The sequence below is a fragment of the Aphelocoma coerulescens genome, chromosome 10, assembly GCF_041296385.1.
Source record: "Aphelocoma coerulescens isolate FSJ_1873_10779 chromosome 10, UR_Acoe_1.0, whole genome shotgun sequence".
NCBI classification, from domain to species: domain Eukaryota; kingdom Metazoa; phylum Chordata; class Aves; order Passeriformes; family Corvidae; genus Aphelocoma; species Aphelocoma coerulescens.
This window is the reverse complement of record NC_091024.1, coordinates 1030964-1051533: the sequence shown is the minus strand read 5'-3', so window position 1 is coordinate 1051533 and position 20570 is coordinate 1030964. Positions and strand designations below refer to the sequence as shown.

Genomic DNA, 20570 nt, shown 5'->3' with positions numbered 1-20570 from the left:
CCCCAGGATGTGTGAAACAGATGATTCAACCATATTAAATTCCTTGTACTGCCCACGTGACTCAACACATGCCCTCTCTTCCTGCAACAACAACAGGTACCTTTCACAATCCTAGGGAACAACACGTGTACCACACATTATTGCAGCCAGGGCTCAGCCCAGGTGCCCTGTCACAGGGCAACCTTTCGCTGTCACTCGTCTGCAAACATCACCAACTCCAGAACAACAGTGTTCACCTTCCCATGGCACACAGAGCCTGTGCTTCCCTCTCTGGCCATCCCTGTACCTCAGCTTGAGTAAAACCCCAGCTTAGGAGCACAAGACAAACACAGCACACTGCAGGGGCACTTGTCAGACCGTCATGTTTTACTGCGGTGAACAATTCACAGCTTGAGGGGATCCTCCTGACAGGCAGGTCTGGCCACCCCTTGCAGGGACTCCTCCAGAAACCTGCCATCTCTGTTAAGAGGGAATATAACAGGTTTATTAAACTGTGCTACAAGACAGATGGGGTGTGTATTACTCATGCAACTAACAAGGCACAGAGAAACCTCTCCCATTTTCCTGAAGATTTTTGGCCACCTACTGCTGTGACCCAGGTGTCACTTTGTCACATCTGTCAGACCACTGTTAAAAACACATCCTGTTTAACATCACAAATAGAGTTTGTAATAACAAGAGTGCTAGGAATTCCAATAAAAAGGCAAGTGGATACCCACACAAAAGAACAGCCAAGTCAAGCACAGGGGTCTTGCTACTAAGAAACTCTGACCAAGGTTTATTTATTTTCCAGCTTTGTGGTTAGTTTGTGTTAGAATGCTACATGTGACTGTGTAGCATCTTTAATACAAATGAAAAATATACAGAAACTTCAAATTTAAAAGAGAAAGATATGGCACATAAGCATGAGATGGCTTTTGGCTGCATGCCCTTAGCATCTACACACTTGGGAAAACAACACAACTCCCTCAGCTACTTTTTCAGTGAAACACATGCTGACTTTTGAGCCTGGCTAAAACAGTTCTTGTGGATAAAAGTGCTTTGAAACATGTTAGCACTTTGCAGCTTGAATCACAGTTCTGTCTCCAGCCCTGTAACCACTGAAAACCAACTTCTAATTTCTCAATTGAATAATTTATTATCAAGCATAATCAGGAAAATATTATCAATAACATGAGGACAGGATTATATCAACTCATCCCCAAACAAAAACCAATGTACATTAAAAAAATAAAACAAAAATGCCCCCTGTGGATAACTTTCAGTATCCTATTTTGGTGGGATCTCTTTGTAACATAGGTCTCCTGCAGTGTATTCCATCAGCCATTTCAGAATCACTGAAACCAGGGATGGGAGAGGACCAGTAGTGAGTGCATCACATGTATACTGATGTAACTGATACTGATTTGGACTCATGGAGGCAGATTGAAGCAAGGCTATTTTCAGTATTTAAGTGCCTCGACATTCTATAAAACAAATGAAAAAGTCCGAAATGCTGCAAATTCCTGCTGGATTCTCCGCTGGCTGCACTGAAAGTCTAAGTACATCTGTATTAGATGACAATGAGAATATGTCTAAAATGACAAGTTGATGGCAGTATTAGGTATTTCTAATTTCCAGGTGCTGTCCCTCAATCCACGCTCTGGTATTGTGTTTGTGCATCACACCTAGCAGCATGCACACAAAACATTTCCAACTCCCAAGACAACACAACAGAGCAGCTTTGTCCTGAAAGTATGTGGAAATAGAGGTAGAGTGAAAAAGTACATTATGATTTCTTACCATTTGGTACTTGTTTCTGACCATGTAACCTCTCAGGAGAGCCTGAAGAGCAATAGTAGCATCTCGCATGCACTGGTATCTCTTGCGGACCACGTACATGCGCTGGAACTTCTGAATGGTGATGGCAGCTCGTGTTCTCCGCAGGAACTTGGCATAGCTAAGGAAAAGATTACAAATAATACCTGTAATTATGTGCCAGTGATTGAATGCTTGTTTTTAAATTTCCTATATCTTTAATTTCCTCTTAATGTTGTCAGTGACACAGTATATTTACTTGCTATTCTGCTGTGTGGCAGTACGACAGAATGACAAATTAACAGAAACCTTGCAAAGCTTTACAGAGAAATGCTTCCACTTCCCCTAAAAACTGTACTATAGAACTGTCAAGATAAACTTAGCTTAATTTCTCATCACCTCTTCTCCACCTTTAAAGCTGTTTCCACTATGTCATCTTCCAGATCTACTCTCCTAACCTCAACTAGTAGAAAATGCTTGCTTGTTCTTGGCTCTTGCAGTAAGACAATTACAAAGCATCTTGACACAAGCCTCCTTCCAAAGGTTGGTTATTATAGTCTTCATCACTGCCTTGTCTTTGAACAATACCACCTGTATTCCTGCCCTTCTCTCTGGCCCCATGGCCATCCCTCAGAAGTCAATCCAAACAAATCACTGACTGTGAATGTCCCTTTACAGCTGCACCCTTGATGAGGAGTAGCTTGTCCAGTAGGACAGACCCAGATGGGAGGGCACATGGAAACTGGGCAAAGAGAACTCAGACAGTCCTGCTTTACCTCACCTGCAACACATCTCCTACTACTACTTGTTTTCTGCATCACAGAGCCAGGGTGCTACTGTCCTCTCAGAAAGGTCAAAACCAGGCAGGACAGACACACTCATTATATTCAATTTCCTCCATTTCCCTGGAAAATCATTTCCTCTCGGGCAGTGTAGGAAGGCGAGAACCAATGTATCACATTTCAATGCCCTATTTACAGGGCTCTGGACTGAGGCTGGTGTGGGATTTGCCCTGAGCCGTGCTTACCATCGTGCTTGGTACCCTCTGACATGTCTCTGGATGGTGATGGCAGCCTTCCTCATACGCATGTACTTCTTTCTCATCAGCCAGCCTCGGATCGTCTTTTGGATGCGGATACAGGCAGCTCTCAACTTATCTGCCCTTATTTTTTCCAGGTAGGCTACTTGACCAGCCCGGAAAAATATTTTTGTCTTCCCAAACTGGTACTTATCCTTGTCCTATTTTCAGAAGTAAAAAGAGGATAAGTTACAGCATTAAGAGTTAGTGCATAAAAAAAGGCATGAAGGGCTAAATGAAAGCACAGTTAGTAAAGAGGCAAAATTATCTGTGTAATATTTTGGGTAATCTAAGACTTAAATTAAGCAGTGGAGAAGGGTATTTTGTCTGTATGATTCTGTTTAAAAATTAATACAATAAGGCCACAAGCATGGCCCAAAGGAGCATCCTGAGATTTTTTCTTAGATGAGAATGTCATGAAGATGATGACATGGAAGGCTACAGGAGGTGACAAAGGGGCCCAGAGGATGAAAGCAATACAGTCAGTGCACATGTACAATTTTCTGCTTAAATTGTAGCTGACCCCTCTGAACGGTCCATCTTCGACCACATTACACAGTGCAAACAAAGCAGCTGGGGCTTCAGACACGCACACATCACTTATGGTATCAGGACTAGGGCAGAACAAAGCATGCTGCTGCTGCTCCAACACATCTGGAATTTCAGAACTAAACCAGAAAGAGAATAGTATTTTATGTCTACAGGCTATAGTACTCCTTTGAGGGAAAAACTGAGAATATACAAAGGCACACTGAAAAAAATTAATTTTGTTGGCTGTTTGATTCTAAGCTGAAAGGAACAGCGGTCAAAGAGCTACAGCTTACAATACATGTGTGGCTTAGTACTCTGTGGAAGTACTAAAATAGTGTGGCTATGAGGGAGCAAGCAACACTCTTTATTCCTGCAGATTCCAAATGCTCTCAGCACTAAGTCTGATACCTGAATCAGCTTCTCCAGGACATTTTTACACGTCTGCTTTCGGTCACCAAGGACATCTCTCTGCTTCATCAGAACACGGTAACGGCTGAAGAACTCTTGGTACGTCCACCTGTCCCAACAGCAGAGACAGTGTCAGTCCCAACAATAAGCATTACCTTAAAAAGAACTGCAGCTGAAAGCAATCCAAAGAGAGCAAACACACCTGGAAGGGAAGCCAGCGGCACTGATGCGGATGGTCTCCAGGACACCACAAGCTCTCAGCTGCTGCACTGCTCGCTTTTCATCAAATCTAGGTAGGAACAAAAGGTGGGTGTGGGACTGGGTTTGCATTACTTGGGGGTCCTGGTTGTGTGCACACCCAGGACAGGAGTGGCACAGTGGGGAGCAGGGGTGGGATGTGATGGGTGGTGAATAAGGTGCTCCTGAAATTCAGGGGTAACAGAGGACAGCCTGGCCAGAGAACTGTCTGAGCCCATTGGCACGTCCTGCTGGTCAGCCCAAGAGCTACAGGAGTCTTTGTGTGCCCGGGCTTTGAGAAAAGCTCTAAGCAAGTTCATAAATGGAAAAAAAAGATAATGAAATAGGCTTTGGAATCTGAAAAAGCAAATTCCAGCAAATGGCAAATGAGCTCAAGGAGTGCAAACTGCCAGTTACATTTAAAACTGCTAGCAATGAAAATGTTGGAGTTTTTTTCTCATGTATCACCATAAACAAAAAAAAGGTATCAGGAATTATTTCTCCCTCTATTAATCCCGAACATTTCCTGCTGTAATACACATACACACACACACAATGAACCCATAACCAGAGAAAGGAGGCACAGTATTCGCTCCTGAGTGAGCAAGGTTCAGCAGAGCCTTGAACCTCAGTGGCCCTGGGCAATCCCCTCCCAGCACGGGCTACTCAAACCACACAGGAACTGGCATCTTACGTGAATGGAAACTTGAAGTCATTTGGCTTAATACAGCGCACGTAGTGTGGAGTTGTAGCATTCAGGGTTTCCATCAGCAGATGAAGAGAGTTTCGAAACTTTTTGAAAAAGAAAATGAAAAAAAAAAATCAGGGAATAGCCTCAATAAGCTCAGTCATGTTTGAGATAACCTCAGAAAACAGACCTGATCTTCATACTTTTAATTATGGCAAAAATAGGTGGATATCTTATGTTTGGCTTATTCATAACTGGAACCAGGTTTTCTGGGGATTGAACCCCACTTTTGATTTGAGTCAGACAAAGTAGCACATGATCCAAAAGACCTAGTTTAAGATTTTCAAAACTTCTCAGCATCCATGTTAAATCTGTTTTGAAAAACATCCGTTTGGAGTTTGGCACCACAATAAGAAATAGCCCCCCTGAAATTGTGCCCCACAGAGCATTAGTAATTAGGGACTATTTGCTCTAAACCCTAAGTTGTAATAAGCTGCACCTCTCAAAATCGCACAGGATCCTATGAGGCACCAGCACGCCTTGGGACCTATGAGAAAGGAGGTAAAGGGAGAGATTATTTAACAGAGCTGCATCTTCAAACTCACCTGATGTCCCACAGTTTTCTTATGCTCCTTGCTGGCTTGGCCTGGCCTGGCCTTGGCAGGTTTGATAGGCATTCGAGACAGAGGCACGCGCCCTGAAGGGGTTGCTGATGTGGGACTGAGGACCTTCTCCTCATCCTGGAATAACTCTGGCAGCAGCTTAAACTGGTAGAAGAGAATAAAAAATACACAGAGGGTAAGAATCCAGCAAGTGACTGCACCTGTTTGCACTTAAGGCTAAATTCCAGGCTCAGTTTTTTTAAGAACTGCATTTTTGTTGAACTTCACAGGAGACAAATGGAAAAAGCAGACAAGCTAAGTGGTACAGTGAGTGGGCCACGATTTAATACCAAAACTTTTGTGGGTTTGATCAGTGAGTCTCCTTCTGAAGATAAAATTCTGATTTGAGGTTTTTTTCATACAGCCAACAATAGCTTCCATGTGAATCTGTTAGACACTGACAGCAGTTTCATAGGTACTGGCTGCAATTATAAATGGCTGCTTTGATCTAAGAAGGAAACCTACAGGGTCCTCTCATATTCCAATGGTGCAGCAGTCTCCTTTGTGGTTGAGAGGTATCTGGGACACTGAATAAAGCAGCAGGCAGCAAAGATGATTCCTGCTTTATCACTCCAACTTGAAATAATCAGCTTAAAAGAGGAACCATCAACTGAAAAAAAAACCACTAGCCAAATTTATCTGATTGAGATCTACTCCCTGCCAGTGGGAGTAGAGGAAAAACCTGAAACATCCCTCCAATACCACACAGGACTTCTGGTTCCCTTTCTCCAATGGCTACAAAACATACTGATACATCACAGCTGCTCTGAAGTAACTCATAACTAAAAATAAAACCACCAGGTCTTTCTACTGACAACTACAACACTTCAGAACCATTATAAGAGTAAGAGAATCTGAACTTCTCTACCTGTCCATGAATAATTTTATATCTAGCATCTGTGCATTTTTTCCCAAGAGATAAGAACATTCATTTTTCAGTACTTAGAAAGTGCTTGGGCCAAGTACAACCTAAAAAATTAAAAAATTGGTTTTGTCTTATGAAACTTGGTGAGCAGACACAATAACCAATGAAACACGCTGCACAGCAAAATGGCACCTGTGCTCTGTGGTTGTGCCAGATGGGTTGGGAGAAGGCATCAAATGTTCCCCAGTAGAATCCAGCACAGCACTCCAGCAAAACAGAATGACTAAGGATGCTACAAAGGTATTCTAAATTCCTGAACTTAGAAAGGAGTATCACAGCTTGGCTTTATCTCACCTGAGTCTACCTCTGTAGCTGGTGGAAGAATGACATTTGCAGAGGGTGATTTAGTCTTTCCCTTCCCCTGACTCAACTCAGAGATGAGGATGATTGGGCTACCACCTCCTTGTCAGCTGCCCTTGATGCAGTGAGTTGGTGTGCACAGGCATCTGACCTACAGAGCCAGGTCTTTTCAGCCTGGACAGAATCTTGTTTAAATGTAATACGATTTTTCTGAAGCTCCTGATTGCAGATAGATGAGTTCTTCTAAGCTGTCCATACCTAAGTCTCACTCCCTTTCTCCAACCCTGGGAAAATCCGCCTGTAAAAATGGGCAAGTGCATATCAAAGGCACTATTTTCATAGACACTGGCCCAAGTGTCCCCAGGTAGAAGAAAGGAACAGTGTCTGGCCTCTCCAGTACAGGTCAGCAATAGTGGAGCAGTGCTGCAACAATCCACACTGCAGGGCCATTCCTGCTCCTGTTTGGTTTTGGGTTTTAGAACCTCATCAATTTTCTTTGTTTTGCAGAACACTAGGAGTGTTTAAAGAGAGGGGAAACACTGATCAAAGGGTAGATAATTTATGTGATAGAAAACAAGCAACAAGCATTTCTTCCCTGTAATTTTTTCAGACAACTTAACAGGCATGCTGCTAACAATCTTACAGATAATTTCTCTCAATACAGAGCCACAACAGAAGATTTTAACAACCAGTAGCAAGCATAAAAGCCCAGGACTGTTGTATTGCTTTCATGATACATGCATGGAAACTGAACTAGTTCAAAGAGGTTCTGTGGGTGGATTTACAGAGAAGGCCAAAATAAATAGCTGAACTCTACAGTGCCTGCCGAGAGCAGAGGGTGTCATGCACTTTGGAGAGCAAAGATGCATCCAAGCTGTATGTGAGATTGGGCATGGGCAGGATGAGAGATGATGCATTCAACTTAGAATTACCTTCTGTTGGATGTGCACAGCAAACCCAGAAAACGCCACCACCAACAAAATAAAGCAAAAATCAGAAATGCAGTTCTACTACAATTACTAACAAAGAGGTGCTGATGAAAAATAAAAATGAAACATTCTTTACACTGGTTTTGGCAAAATTTACCATGGGGTAAAAAACATGTTTCTTTTTAGTGTTTAGACTGAACTGTCTCAAGCTACACTGAGCCTGCCCAAGCTGCTGTCAGGCTCTTATGGCAGCTCTGTCCCCACTGCCTGTCCCTCAGTCACTGCCTGACATCCCTCAGAGCACCCTGTTCCTCTGCCCTGCACAGAGTGGCTGGCTGGCCCCTACCAGCTCCCCACAGATGCCACCTGCCTCCCCCTCCACCCCCAGCAACTGGCTTCCCTTAAACCACTTCAACACTTCTCCCAGTGGAAAGTCTGCTGTGGTGCTTCATTACACCACATGTTTTAATCATTTAGCTTCATATTATCGGCTCAGAATAGAAACAGAAGAGAAAAACATTGGTTTTCCTGATAAAATAGCATAATTTCAAATGGCCTGTCCTTGATACCCAGCTTCCTGGGCCATTAGAGCCAGCAAATTCCCAACAGCCACCACTGTGCAATGTCAAGTTAATTGCCTTCCCATTTCTGAGAGTACAGCCAGTGTTTCTGCCATTACACAATGCAGGCGATGCCACTGAAGGCCTGTTGTATAATATTCCTTCATGCAGTATTTTTCAACTCAGATGTTATCTTTCTTTCATAGATAACAAGGAGACAAGATTGTCAATTCTGGTTTGTGCCCTTAGGGTCTATATACTTTATTCCTCTCTCATTTTGCTTCTGGAACAGAACTTGCCTTTCCCTCAGAAATTTTCTGCTCAATTGTCACGCCATAAACAAGGAGCTTCTGTTTTCAGGTTATAAAATTAAGGGCTTAAGTGTTAAGACTTCTTATACCACTACAGTATATCAGAAGTCATTGACATACAGAAAATTTAGCAAAGTTTTGTGAAAAAGAAGCCCCTTCCCCAAACCCACTCAAAAACCCAAACCCAACAAAAGAGCCCCCAAAACAACAACAAACCACAAACAGTGAAATCAGTGGCTAAACAGACTGATCTTACATGGAAAAAAATTAGGATATAGACTTTCTAAATTCATAAAGATAACCAAGAAAAACACAAACTATGTTGAATTTCAGCTGATCTGATACTAAGGGAGAAATGTTTCCTAGATTTTTAAGAAGTTTTATAGGACCCTTAATTCAAGGGATTCATAACTGCAAAAGAAGAAGAAAAAAAAATCTTTATACTAACCTTACTTGATTTTAGGACCTTAATTTGTTCTTCATAAACTGTGTCTTTATTCTTTTCCAAAAAGCCTTCACATTGATACTCCACCTGAAAGCCATCATTTTACCACAGAAAGAAATTAAGTAAGAATAACTTGCATAGAATTTACCAGCTATAACATTCACATTTAAAATATAATTCTTTTATATACTGAAAATAGCAGCTCCCAATTGCATCTTTGTTAAATATAGATTTTCCTCAAAGAGAGTGCTTTCCAGTAAAACACAGAACATTAAAATAGAGAGAGAGGAATACTGCCATTGCATTATACCAGACACATTTCACTGCTGAGAGGTGGGTAAGGCAGCATGACTGAATGGTTACTGTAAGGGTGAACAATCAAAACGTGTGTTGAGCATCTCCTTCGCTGAACTCATCAGGGCTGTCTGAAATCCAGATGCAACCGAGAACAAAGTATCTCCTCTCATTAGCCAGGAGGCAGTAAGTACATCTGCCTGCAGCTTATTGTGGAAACGCCTCATTTGTGCTCACAAGGACTAATTTTACCAGAAGCAATAAAATGTCTGAATGTTGTGAAAATACATAACAATCCTCTGTCACAGGGCTACAGGGTCCCCTGGACCAAAGAACAGCCAGTGTCAGATAAAAACCTACCATTTATTTCACTGTCCTAATTCAAGGCTGAAACAAAACCAAAACTATTGTCAGAAGTCTGTTTATCAGTGCTTGCACAATGACACTACCCCCTGAGCTGCAGAACATTTCAGGGAATTCCTAGAGGGAAGGGGACAGAGGATGTCCCCAGGGTCTCTCCGCAGCTGAAAGCCCACTCTGAGCACTCCCTGGGGCACCATCCGTGCTCCTACTGCGGGAGCCCATGCCAGGAGAGGGCAGCAGCATCCCTGCCTCATCCAGGAGGAGCCCTCAGCACAGACCCCTGACCTGACAGCTGTGGCTTTGTTTTTCCTCCAAGATGTCTGTGTACGGTCACATAAGCACACAGAAAACATAAAATGCTTAGCACAGACAGCACATCAGAGCTTAGAGCTTTGACAGTACCTGCTTGGAGCTACTTTCACCTTTCCTTGGACCTTGCTGCTCACAGACTAGACCTAGGAAAGCCTTGCTTTCTATATCAAAGTTTAACCTAATGAACAGATTATGAAATATTAATTCCTTCTTGTTCTCTCATCCACAAAATAAAATAGAACTCGTGAATCTAAACAGTTACAGAGATGTTCTTGCTGCTTTCATTAAGGTAACACTAGATGCAAAAAGAACAGGATCCTTCTACACATAAATTCAGGAGCCTGGGAGAAACCCAGTGGAGGCAGATAAAGGCTTCCAACCCCTCATGTCAGCATGTGCAGACCTACTGATAAGAATCCCAGAGCTTCTGGAAACCTTTTTTGACAAAGCTGACAATATTCAGAGGCAGCTTTTCTGTATAACAGGACAACTGTGATAAATGGGATAATTACGTTTTTTGTTTTAACCTGAGTGGCTCAGTTTGACGAGCACTGGGAGCTGAACACGACATGCACTCCACTAAGACACCCTCAGCCAGCTTCCTAGAAATAGCTGTTCCCTGAGCAGCCGAGGCGAGGGTGGGAGCAGCACACACTGCTCCAGCAATAGAAAAGGGTGTGTTAGCCTCTCTCCTCTTTGCACATTGAGATGGCAGCAAAAACAGCATTAATTCCTTGCTGCTCTTTAGCTAAAAGGAGTGGGGGGGGGGGGGGGGTACAGGATTTCCTTTCTTATACATTTCTGTTACATAACTGGAATTGACACAGTAATGCTGAGAGCTGCAAATGCACTAAGCCTCCATCTCTGCAAAAAGGATGGTCAGTGGTTATAGCACGTGATAGGAGTCAGGAGCTCATTTGTGTCCCTGGCTCTGCACAGCTGCCAGTTCACTTTCTCCTCCTGATGGGGATGAGGCAGGCACACTTTTGCAAGAGCTGAGTAGAGCCAGGGATGGCACTGCCCAGTCCCTGCCTGTAGCAGCCCCAGGATCCCCTCCCAACAGCAGCAGGAAAGCAGGACTGGAGGAAAAGTCCTTACCTTATCAGCAAAGTGCTTGATGATAAAGGCCTTATTTGACAGACGTGGTTTTTCAAAGAGAGCACATTTATTCAAATGAGTATTGTACAGTTTTTGGGCCCAGGAATCATCTGAGCCTTTTGGCATCTACGGAAAAGAATACAGAATCCACTTAAAATGCCTTGAACACTTTTCACTAGCAAAAGCCTCTAAGGAGATGGGGACAACCCTTGATGGTTTGCTTTGACATTCCAGCTCCTTGGATTTGCAGCACTGCCCAAATCAAGGACACAGTAACCAGCTGTGCACCTGCCTGCTCCACACCGGGTACTGGGCACTGCTCGGCAGCAGGTGCAGCTCCTGGGACACATCTGACACCAGCAGTGCCTCCAGTGCCACACACCTGAGGGCAGGGAACCCAAAGGCACGTCACCAGACTGAGCAGAACCCATCCACCTCTGTTAGAGATTTCTGGGGACACTTCATGATGCACAGGAACCCCACGCTGGGTTTCCACCGAGGCAGACACTCTGAGCCATCCCCGGTACATGGCTTGGCATAAAATAAACCAAGATAAAAGACAAAGAGGGAAACACCAAGCAAGTGGCACTTCAGGGAAATCTGACAGGACCAAGGACTGCACTCGCTATCCTCAGGGAAGAGAAAACTGTCAAAGTCCAAACAAAGTTGATCAGAGACACAGGAACAGATAGAGATACATGATGGGGGGGAGGAGAGGGGGGTCATTACTACAACCATTTTTCTCCTCCTGTAATTGCCAATTCTGTTTGCATGCTCTCCAAACTCTTGCACCAGCAGTGTCAAAATGACAACTGTCTGCTGATGACTTCTCCCTGTGAGGCCCAGAAGCAGGACAGCTGATGACCCCTTTCTATGAAAGCCCTCGAACACACACCTTGCACTCCTCATCCAACAGATCCAGAATTCCCATTTTGGCCTCTATGAGGTTGATGCACGGCTGATTGTCATAGAAATCAATCAAGGTCCATGGTATTTGTTCCTTCATATATTCTTCTTGTTCCAGCTTAAAGACATGCTATAGGGCAGAAAGAAAACAGTTTTCTGTGAAATAAAATGCAGAATAAATTCATTGAACTCTCAACTGAATTCATTTTGGCACATTAATCCAGGCTGTCAAGTGACACACTAGTTCAACTGAATAAACCCTTTAACAAGTGTATGAGAAATAAATTAACCTTTTTTCCTGGCCTAAAAACAACAGACTAAATTAAAGCACTCCATATTCTCTGCAAATACCCTATCTTTTTACTATATTGTCCCACAATTACTATAAGCTCTTTCTCATATAAAAAAACAACACAAAACCCAGAAAAAGCTTCAAGTGCAGGAACAGCAACCTATAAAGTGGGATATGCCAAGCTTTTATGATTTGGAAATTATGAGCACTGCTCTATTTCAAGCAAAATTTCACTATAAATACTTTTGTGTTTCCTTGTAAAAGAACAGAGCTCCATTTCCTCTTAAATGGCTGCTGATTTTTTTCTAACATGATGCATTGCATTAAAATTTACTCTTTGGCAAAAGCTGAAGGAGTATTAGCACTAGGAATCCTTTCATGAAAATTCTGTGACAGGTTTATCTGGTACAAAGATCAGTAACCACGTAGTTGTATATTTATTCAAAAATATTATCACAAACAACCTGCACAGCTTTAATGAAAAGTGCGTAAGAGAGGAATTAAAACTTCAGGAGAAAGCGGAATAAGACATTAAACAGGCAAACTGTGGTCTTAACAGAACAAGTGCTTTGAAAAACCAAGAAGACTGCTGACTCCAGTTATTTTTTATGATGTTTCATCCCCCATTTACATTTCTCTGCACACTTCATGCTGCTGTGGCAGGTGGACCCATGCTGGGAGTGCCCCAGCACCAGCAGCACGGGCAGAGTCTTGGGTGCCACAGCACCTGAACTGGGGTGCCAGTCCCAGCTGCCCCAAGCTCAGTGTACAGCCCACAGACATCTCACAGTTCCCCAGCACACATCTGTCAGGCAGCAGAAAACCACCCTGACAAAGCTGTTTATCCCTTTATCTCATTAGCTTAACGCCATCCTTCCCAACACTGCGCTCCTGAACCACGCCCACGGGATCCATTCCCACCCTGCACCTGGCAGGGAAGCCCTGGCATCGTTCTACTGGCGACTCATATCCAACCCAAGATCTGAAAGAAAACAGAAACCCGTTTTTTCAGTGTGAAGGAACTAGCAATTAGGTGGTGAAAAATGCCTTCATCCTGATTTTCCCTGAGGGCGGTGGGCACCAGGCAGGGCCAGGTGGTCGGGCTGTTCCCAAGCAGCCGGCCCTCAGCAGGGCTCAGGCTGCTCCAGGCAGCTACATGAAGGTTTGCTGGCTGCCACCAGCCACAGGGCTTTAATTTAAAGCAACCTCTGCCCTGTGTGCCTGCACGGCAGCCCAAGGGGTCCGTGTTCACCAGCACTGGGTTTGGCAGCCTGGCAGGACACCAATGTAACAGCCCTGTCACCCCCTCCTTTGTGAGGCAGGTGCTTACAGCAACTGCACAGGAGTGAAGGGAACAGGGGCACAGTGGTCTTTACTGAAGAAGAGAATCATTACAGACAGCTCTTACAGCCACTAGATTTTGCTGCAGAGTTGAGCAAACTCCAAGAAGCCCTGTGCCCAGCAGGTACGACATCCCACCCACGGAGCTGAAGCCAACCATGGCACTACCCACACAGAAAGGGCATGCCAGGGCTGGAAAGCCCAGCCTCTGCTCCAGCACCCTTCTTGCTCCCTGACACACAGGGACTAAGCAGGGCACAGGGGAGCCGGTCCTGCGAGCACACGCTGCCACAGAGGTGCGATCACAACGGGAGTTCAGAGCCATCCCGGTGCTGCAGCAGAGCCTAGCAACAGACCCGGCAGAAATAACTTGCCTCATCATTATGCAGGTAAGATATGTAATTGCAAACGTCACTAAGGCTGAGGAGAGAATCGTGATCTCTCTGGAGGAGGGGGAAGAGCCGCCTTCTGCCACACGTCATTCATCAACTTCAGGATGCAGCTGAAAAGCCTCAAAAAATAACACTGGGGAGGAAGCGCAGGCGGCCGATCTCCAGCAGCGAAGCCGTGCTCGCCTGCCCATCCAGGGGCTCTCGGAGGTTACAGAGACACCTTACAGAGACACCACTAACTCCAACTTCATCCACACGGTGCTCTCACTGACTGGCAATCTCAGGGTCTTAATTGCCAAGCACTGCTTCTGCCTTATAATTGTTACTGTGATCGGAATTTCAAATAGTCCCAGAGCAGCAGTTAGTCATAAAATCTATTTCTAGGAGATAGTCGATCTTTCCCCATCCCTCAAAGCCCACGGCCAGGACAGCTGGTTAATAGACTGAAAGAATTCATCCTAACCACTGGGGACCCAATTAGCAGAATGGACTTGGATGAGAGGAAAGGGAAGAGGAAATGCCAGTCATTTCCTACTTACCATATTGAACTGCTGCTGCAGTTTTTCATTGGCATAGTTGATACAGAACTGTTCAAAGCTGTTGATTTCGAATGTTTCAAATCTAAAATATGCATATACTCAAAATTACTAGTGTACTGAAAAAAAAAAAAATTACCCCAAAATTTTTATTTCCCTCCCTCCAGTTAAATTAATTATTTCAGGCACAAATAACACAGGTCAAGCAAGAAAACACACAGGGAAACAGCAAATCACACTACATAGGCAGTTCAGTGATACTTCCTCTCTAGGCAGGGATGAGGAACTCAGGGAAAGGACTGATGTTCCTGGAGAGCACATTAGTTATCTTCACCCTCTGTAAGTGCCACCTTGGAGGAACCTGACATGAAAATTCCCTTGTAACTTTCCACAATGCAACAGATAAACGAACTACCAACAGCAAAAACCTGAAATCCCACTATAAATGTCAAAGTCATGACAAAGATCTTAGATAGTGTGTCAAAACTAAACACCTACTTCCTTCAGCTGGAATAAGCAGCTGCTAGGGTTTGGGGCTTTTTTGTGTAATCCATGCAGTGCTAGATGACAAAGAAAAAGATTCTTTGCAGTCAGATAATTATGTAAGAGTGTCATATCTGACAAAAACTCACCCATAGATGTCCAACACCCCGATGAAAGAATGCTGTTTTACAGTAGCATGGAGGGCTTTGTTCACATGATCTACAATCCAGTTAAAGAGATTAGCATAGATATGTTTGGCAAGTGCATCTCTGGCATTGATGGCATGAAGTTTGGAAATTGGCTTGATGTAGGTTTCGGTGGCAGTGGCAAGCTTCCTATGGCAAAGCCAGTGGGCCATCTCCTCATACTCCACACCCATGAGGTCACAGAAGATGATGAGGGGCTCATGCTTGGGCTAATAAAAACAGGCTCATTAGATATTGAAACAATATTACCCATAGCGAACATACAACCGTGCAAACAGAACTGCCTGCCTGCAGTGATCCTACAATAAGCAGCAACAGCAACTTCCCCAGCTCTTCCTCCTTCAAAACGTAGCAAGTTCCCTACCCACTCAGCACATTCACATTGCTGAGTGAATTAGTGAATTAGTGAACAAGCTTCCTCAAAGGCTTTTATTTTACTACACTTGTGTGCACCAAAATGCTTCACACAGGGAACCTGAAACCTTCACAAAAATGAATCGTCTGGCTTTGCTGGGATGGACTTGGTGTTCTGAATCCCTACTACTGTCTCAGGCCAAATGGACTGCAGCTCCTGAGTGGGGCTCTTGACTGCTCACATACAGACATGGCAGGGAGCGATGGGCAATGCGGAACACAGCCCGAGCCAAGAAACAAGAAGTGTGGAAGGGCTTTAGTGCTCTGGTCTCAGTACTTAAAGTGTTTTCTCAGTGAATTCTGGAGACAAACACTCAGAGATTGCAGCACACAATGATGTTCTCCAGCTCTCAAATCAGATTGTACAGGAGAAAAAAAACTGAGCTTTGTTTAACTGGGAAAAATCAACCAGCAAGGCTTGCATGCTGAGATGGGCGTGTAAGATTTCTGCATAAAAACCAGTGCAGTGCATTTACCACTCAATAAGATACTACACCTTGTGACTAACATGCAAACTGATCACTAGAAGTCAAGGAGGCAGACAGGTCTTTCCTCCTCAGGAGCTCCCCTAGCACTGCCTCCTGACCACGCTCCCACTGCACCTGGTGGCTCAGCAGCACATTGACAAGCAGTGTTCTGACAAGGACAGATGGCACAGGACTGTTACCACATGTACCCTTCAGGGTACATCAGCTTTAAATATTTCCACATCCCTGTGACTTCTCTGGGGCTTTTTCTAGTTCTTACAGCATACAGGTCCCATGCAGTTACACCTCCAAAATCCAGTTAACTGAGCATGTTTGACTGGCTTGGAAGACTATGATAAAGTAATAATAATTATGAACACTGCACAAATGAGTGTCACATTAGGGTTGCTCAAGCTGACATTAAACAAATTGATTCATTGCCACAGCAGCATGCCTTTGCTGAGCACCCTGCAGCACCACTGTTCCATCACCACACCAGTGCCTCCCAGCAGAGCAGTCTTCATGGCACAGAGCTCTGTGGTGACGTGGCTACTGCCAGAGAACAGCACAGCCCAGGCAATGATGCCACTGAGCCGACACTGACCACTGCTGGCCAGGTGTCAGGCCAGGATAGGGCTGCACAGGAACCTGCAGCTTTTTACCAGCTCAGCCGGTGGGATTCCTGCACTGGAGATGCTCATTACAACACAGGCAAGCTCCTCACGTCCTGGGGCTCACCAGCTTTCTACCTGTGATCGCTAAATGAGCTTTCTCTGTAGCAAAAACCTTTATAAGGCACACCAAAGAGCCAGACTACTGCTGTGGTTTCAAAGCAGCTGTTAGATCCCACAGGCAGGTGGTGTCAGGGCAGGAACACCAGTCAGCTCTGGCTCTATGAAGGACCTGTTGTCCCAGCTCCAGAAACTGCCACTGCAGATGCTTGAGAAAGGGACTGACAGCGACACAAGAAAGAAACTCTGCAAGTGTTGCTATTATTGCAAGAGAGAGAGGAAGACGAAGGCTGTGCAGGCCAGCAGTGGACATTCAAGGAGAGGCAAAAGGAGAAACTGGTCACTCAATCCAAAGAAGAGACCAGTCAGATCTGGCTTCTCATCTCCAGAATATGGGCTTGGGCAAGAAGCCTCGGCCCTCACCAGTGAGGAGGGTTTTTAGATCAGACTATGCAGTCCTTGTTGCTGATCTCCAAGGCAAAAAAGAACTGATAAAACCATGACACTTAGATGAGTCACACAAATGGTATCTATATATCCTATGCTCATGTCTAGACATCCCAGAGGACTTTGCAAAGCATTTATTTTGCAATTTTTTAGGACATTTTGGAATTTAATGTCAAAAAACCTCATCTGGCAAAGCATTTACTGTGTGCAGGGAAGATACTCATGTTGGAATATAAAGATCTAGACATCTGCTCAGGACTTCAAAGCTAGCTTGCCTACTAGACTTTTCTAGGACAGATCAATTACAGTTATAATTGTACACCAATGTTGTAATACAGAGAGTACTGTCTAAAGCCTCTAAACTGAGAGGAGTTGAATCCATCTGCAAAAAACTGAAAATGTTAGCAAATTAGAAATAAACACATTTCCATTTTACTCTTTTTCAGAAGAGGTCCCTGCAAACAAGCAGAAGGCAGACCTGTCAGAGTGCAAACCGTGCCCTTCAGCTCATCTACTACTCACAGGAACAGTGCAGCTGTCAGAATCCCGAGATGCAAACTCCACGTTGCCCAAGTGAAGGATGCCAGCAAGGATTCGAAAAATTCCCATCTGGTAGGAATCACTAATCCCTGGAAAAAGGATGAATAAAATGTTTTGAATGGAGAGACCTGCAGCTGATGAAAAAATTTATTAATGAGAGAAAAACAGAGACTGCTGTGTGTGACTTTGACATTTGACAGTACTAATTGGTTCCACTTATATCAAAAACATTTTACCACCAGATGAAAAAAGAATCCATTAAAATGAATCATTTAATTTGCTGTTTCAAAGTGCTTTGTCAGTGACCTCCAGCACTGTATATGTTACACCAAGGGAATCCACCATTTATGTTAATATGATGTATGCTCCTCTTATATCTGTAATTCGACTACAATTTAAATATCTTCGGCATGCAATACAAGTTATCAAACTCTCCTTGGTTTTAAACACAACAGAGTATGAAAAAAATATACACAAATAACATAGAAAACAGTTGCTAGTATCTCAGATTTGGAATAAGACTGTGATTTACCAATTACCTAGCAAAGTGCAGGCCTGCCTAGTGTTCACCATTTCCTTAGCATCATCAACACCATCAATCACAGGGCTTCCACCTTGCTTCGTATAGTGAAAGTAATTGGCATTCCCTGCAATAATAAAAAGCATGTATTATACACACATTGATGCAGAAATTCACAGCCCATCTGTAAAGCTGTGTCATGATTAAGTTGCTCTTGGCAGAATCCATGATTTGACATATGTATATTTTCACCTTCTGGCTCATAAGACACACTTTTCTAGAGAAGATTTTTTTCAAGATTTAACTGTGCAAGTAAGTATTCCTTAAGCTACCTGATTCCCACAGTAGGTGCCCAAGCATATTCTCTACCTAACCTTGGTTGAGACTTCCACACCTGTGGAATAATCCCTTTGGAAGCAGTTACTGTCCAAGTCTGAACCAACCACCAAGCGGTCGGAGCAGAGTTGACAGCAGCAGCACTTTGGAATCATGTGACAGACATTACTGTGCTAGTACTGCATCAGGAGATTATACTCTCCCATTTTCTTCTCTTTTCTAATTTATGGCCTGGCTCAGCCTTATGAGTATGTGTGACCCATTCAGGCTGAGAAGTTGAGGCTGGAGAACAGATAGCTCCATACCACTCTGGGGACAGCTCTGGGCTCCACTAGACCAGCAGCTCTCCTGTGTAAATTCCTATGGCTTCAGTGGTTCCCCTGCTTCCAGCTGCACTAACAGACTCCTTTTCTTCTGATCAGCCAAGGTTCCAAGAATGCTGAAAGAGAAGTCTGCTAAATGGCTTCTTCAGTTATAATTACATCAGTTCCTTTCTTTCCTGTGTGAGCAGATGTGAATCCTAAATGTGCCAGGATGGTGCAGAAGAGCAGAGAAACACTGTAAAACCAGAACGGTATTTCAGAAACCAGCACAGGCTGTGCAGTTTTCCTGCTATGAAACCAACTTTTAAAAATATACAGGAAGCCCTGAAATTTATACTGAATTTTTTAAATGATGAGGTGATTGTCTATCCTAAGGTCATCATCACGCCTTTCTTTTACAAAGCACCAGTTCCTGTCAAATGAGAAAACTCTCTTCTATCAACATTTTAATTTGAAAAAGGAAAAAATTCTCTTATCTGCTTTTTGATCACCAGGTTAGCAGAGATTATAAAGTAATTGTTGCTAACAGCCCAAGTAAAAGTATGCAGATCAAAATAAGTTTTTCAGATGCTTATACCAGAAAGGGTAAAATCCTCTAGTGGCTGGAACAATGGAAAAAAGGTTTCAAAGAACCAAGAGAAGAGAATTTCACCCTCCAAGACATACTAAGTCCTATTGATTGCAACTGCAGTGTATTAGAGTCTGCTGAATAAACAAATCCATTACTTTTGTTTTATCAGAAAACCACAAAGTCTGAGGTCTATCATTTTAGTAATTTTCAATACATTTTAGTATTTGAAGGTTTAAAAGTCTAGAATTTAAAGGTGAGCAATTGTTCCTTTGGATCTATGGCTCAGGAAGCTCAGAGATGCTGCCTTGTCCCTACCACCACACAACACAACGCAGGTGAATGGCATACCTAATCGTAGGGTTTTAAACTCGGGCAGTGCTGCAGAGGCACAAAGCTGGTAAAAGATGTGGTAATTTCTCTCCTCTTCTGCCTTTAAAAAGAAAGGAATTTGTTATTTTTCACCACTTAACAAGTGGCAGAAACAACCATGAGCAGAAATTAATTACTATGTATAATGCTTTATCTAGCAATACAGTAAGAGCACAGAAGCCACATGGAAAAAAGGAAAATAAATCAGTAACTATCTTTTCCTTCTTGGTTAATTTAATACATTTTCAACAGCAAGAGGCATGCAGACATTTTCACTTTAAAAAAAAAAAAAGCATGATTTCACTTTTCCGAGCTGTAGATTACCATTAAATATAGATCAGGATTCTGTGGGTGGGCGAAATGATCACACTCAAAAGTTTTTCATTTTCCAAAAATAACTAATACCATTTGCCTCAGCATTTATAGTAAGCTGGTAAAGGGAGTATCTTCCTTGCCAAGGCAAAGCTTGAATTTTGAAATGAAGGACAAGCTCAGAAGGCTATGACTCATGACCAACATTCAGTAATTCTGAATTTAGGCACTCTAAATTCCATACCTTCAAACAAAAAAAAAAAAGAAAAATACTCTCTTCCAGCTAAACCATGTGCAGTAACTCTCTCTTACTTTTAAAATATACAACAGCACTTCATGTAACATCCCTGCATGGTACAAACTAATTATTATTTTTATGTCTTTAGGCAGCCAGTCAAGGATAAGTCCATTTTTAGTGAGCTCTAGACTATCAGGTAGGCAAAGGT

General features: G+C 43.3%; 1 protein-coding gene across 8 annotated transcripts in view; it reads right to left on the bottom strand.

The window, feature by feature from the left end:
• Nucleotides 1-20570, bottom strand: part of MYO5A (myosin VA) — a 98296-nt gene that overhangs the window by 30098 nt on the left and 47628 nt on the right. For all 8 annotated transcript variants that reach the window (XM_069025231.1, XM_069025233.1, XM_069025236.1 and 5 more), the window contains exons 7-20: nt 19792-19873; nt 18233-18340; nt 17676-17782; nt 15038-15303; nt 14409-14490; nt 11834-11974; nt 10939-11064; nt 8875-8958; nt 5345-5506; nt 4746-4843; nt 4017-4103; nt 3815-3923; nt 2825-3036; nt 1783-1939 (exon numbers count right to left, since the gene is read on the bottom strand). In XM_069025231.1, coding sequence (XP_068881332.1) covers nt 1783-1939; nt 2825-3036; nt 3815-3923; nt 4017-4103; nt 4746-4843; nt 5345-5506; nt 8875-8958; nt 10939-11064; nt 11834-11974; nt 14409-14490; nt 15038-15303; nt 17676-17782; nt 18233-18340; nt 19792-19873 — 1821 coding nt within the window. The remainder of the gene's footprint in view (nt 1-1782; nt 1940-2824; nt 3037-3814; nt 3924-4016; nt 4104-4745; nt 4844-5344; nt 5507-8874; nt 8959-10938; nt 11065-11833; nt 11975-14408; nt 14491-15037; nt 15304-17675; nt 17783-18232; nt 18341-19791; nt 19874-20570) is intronic.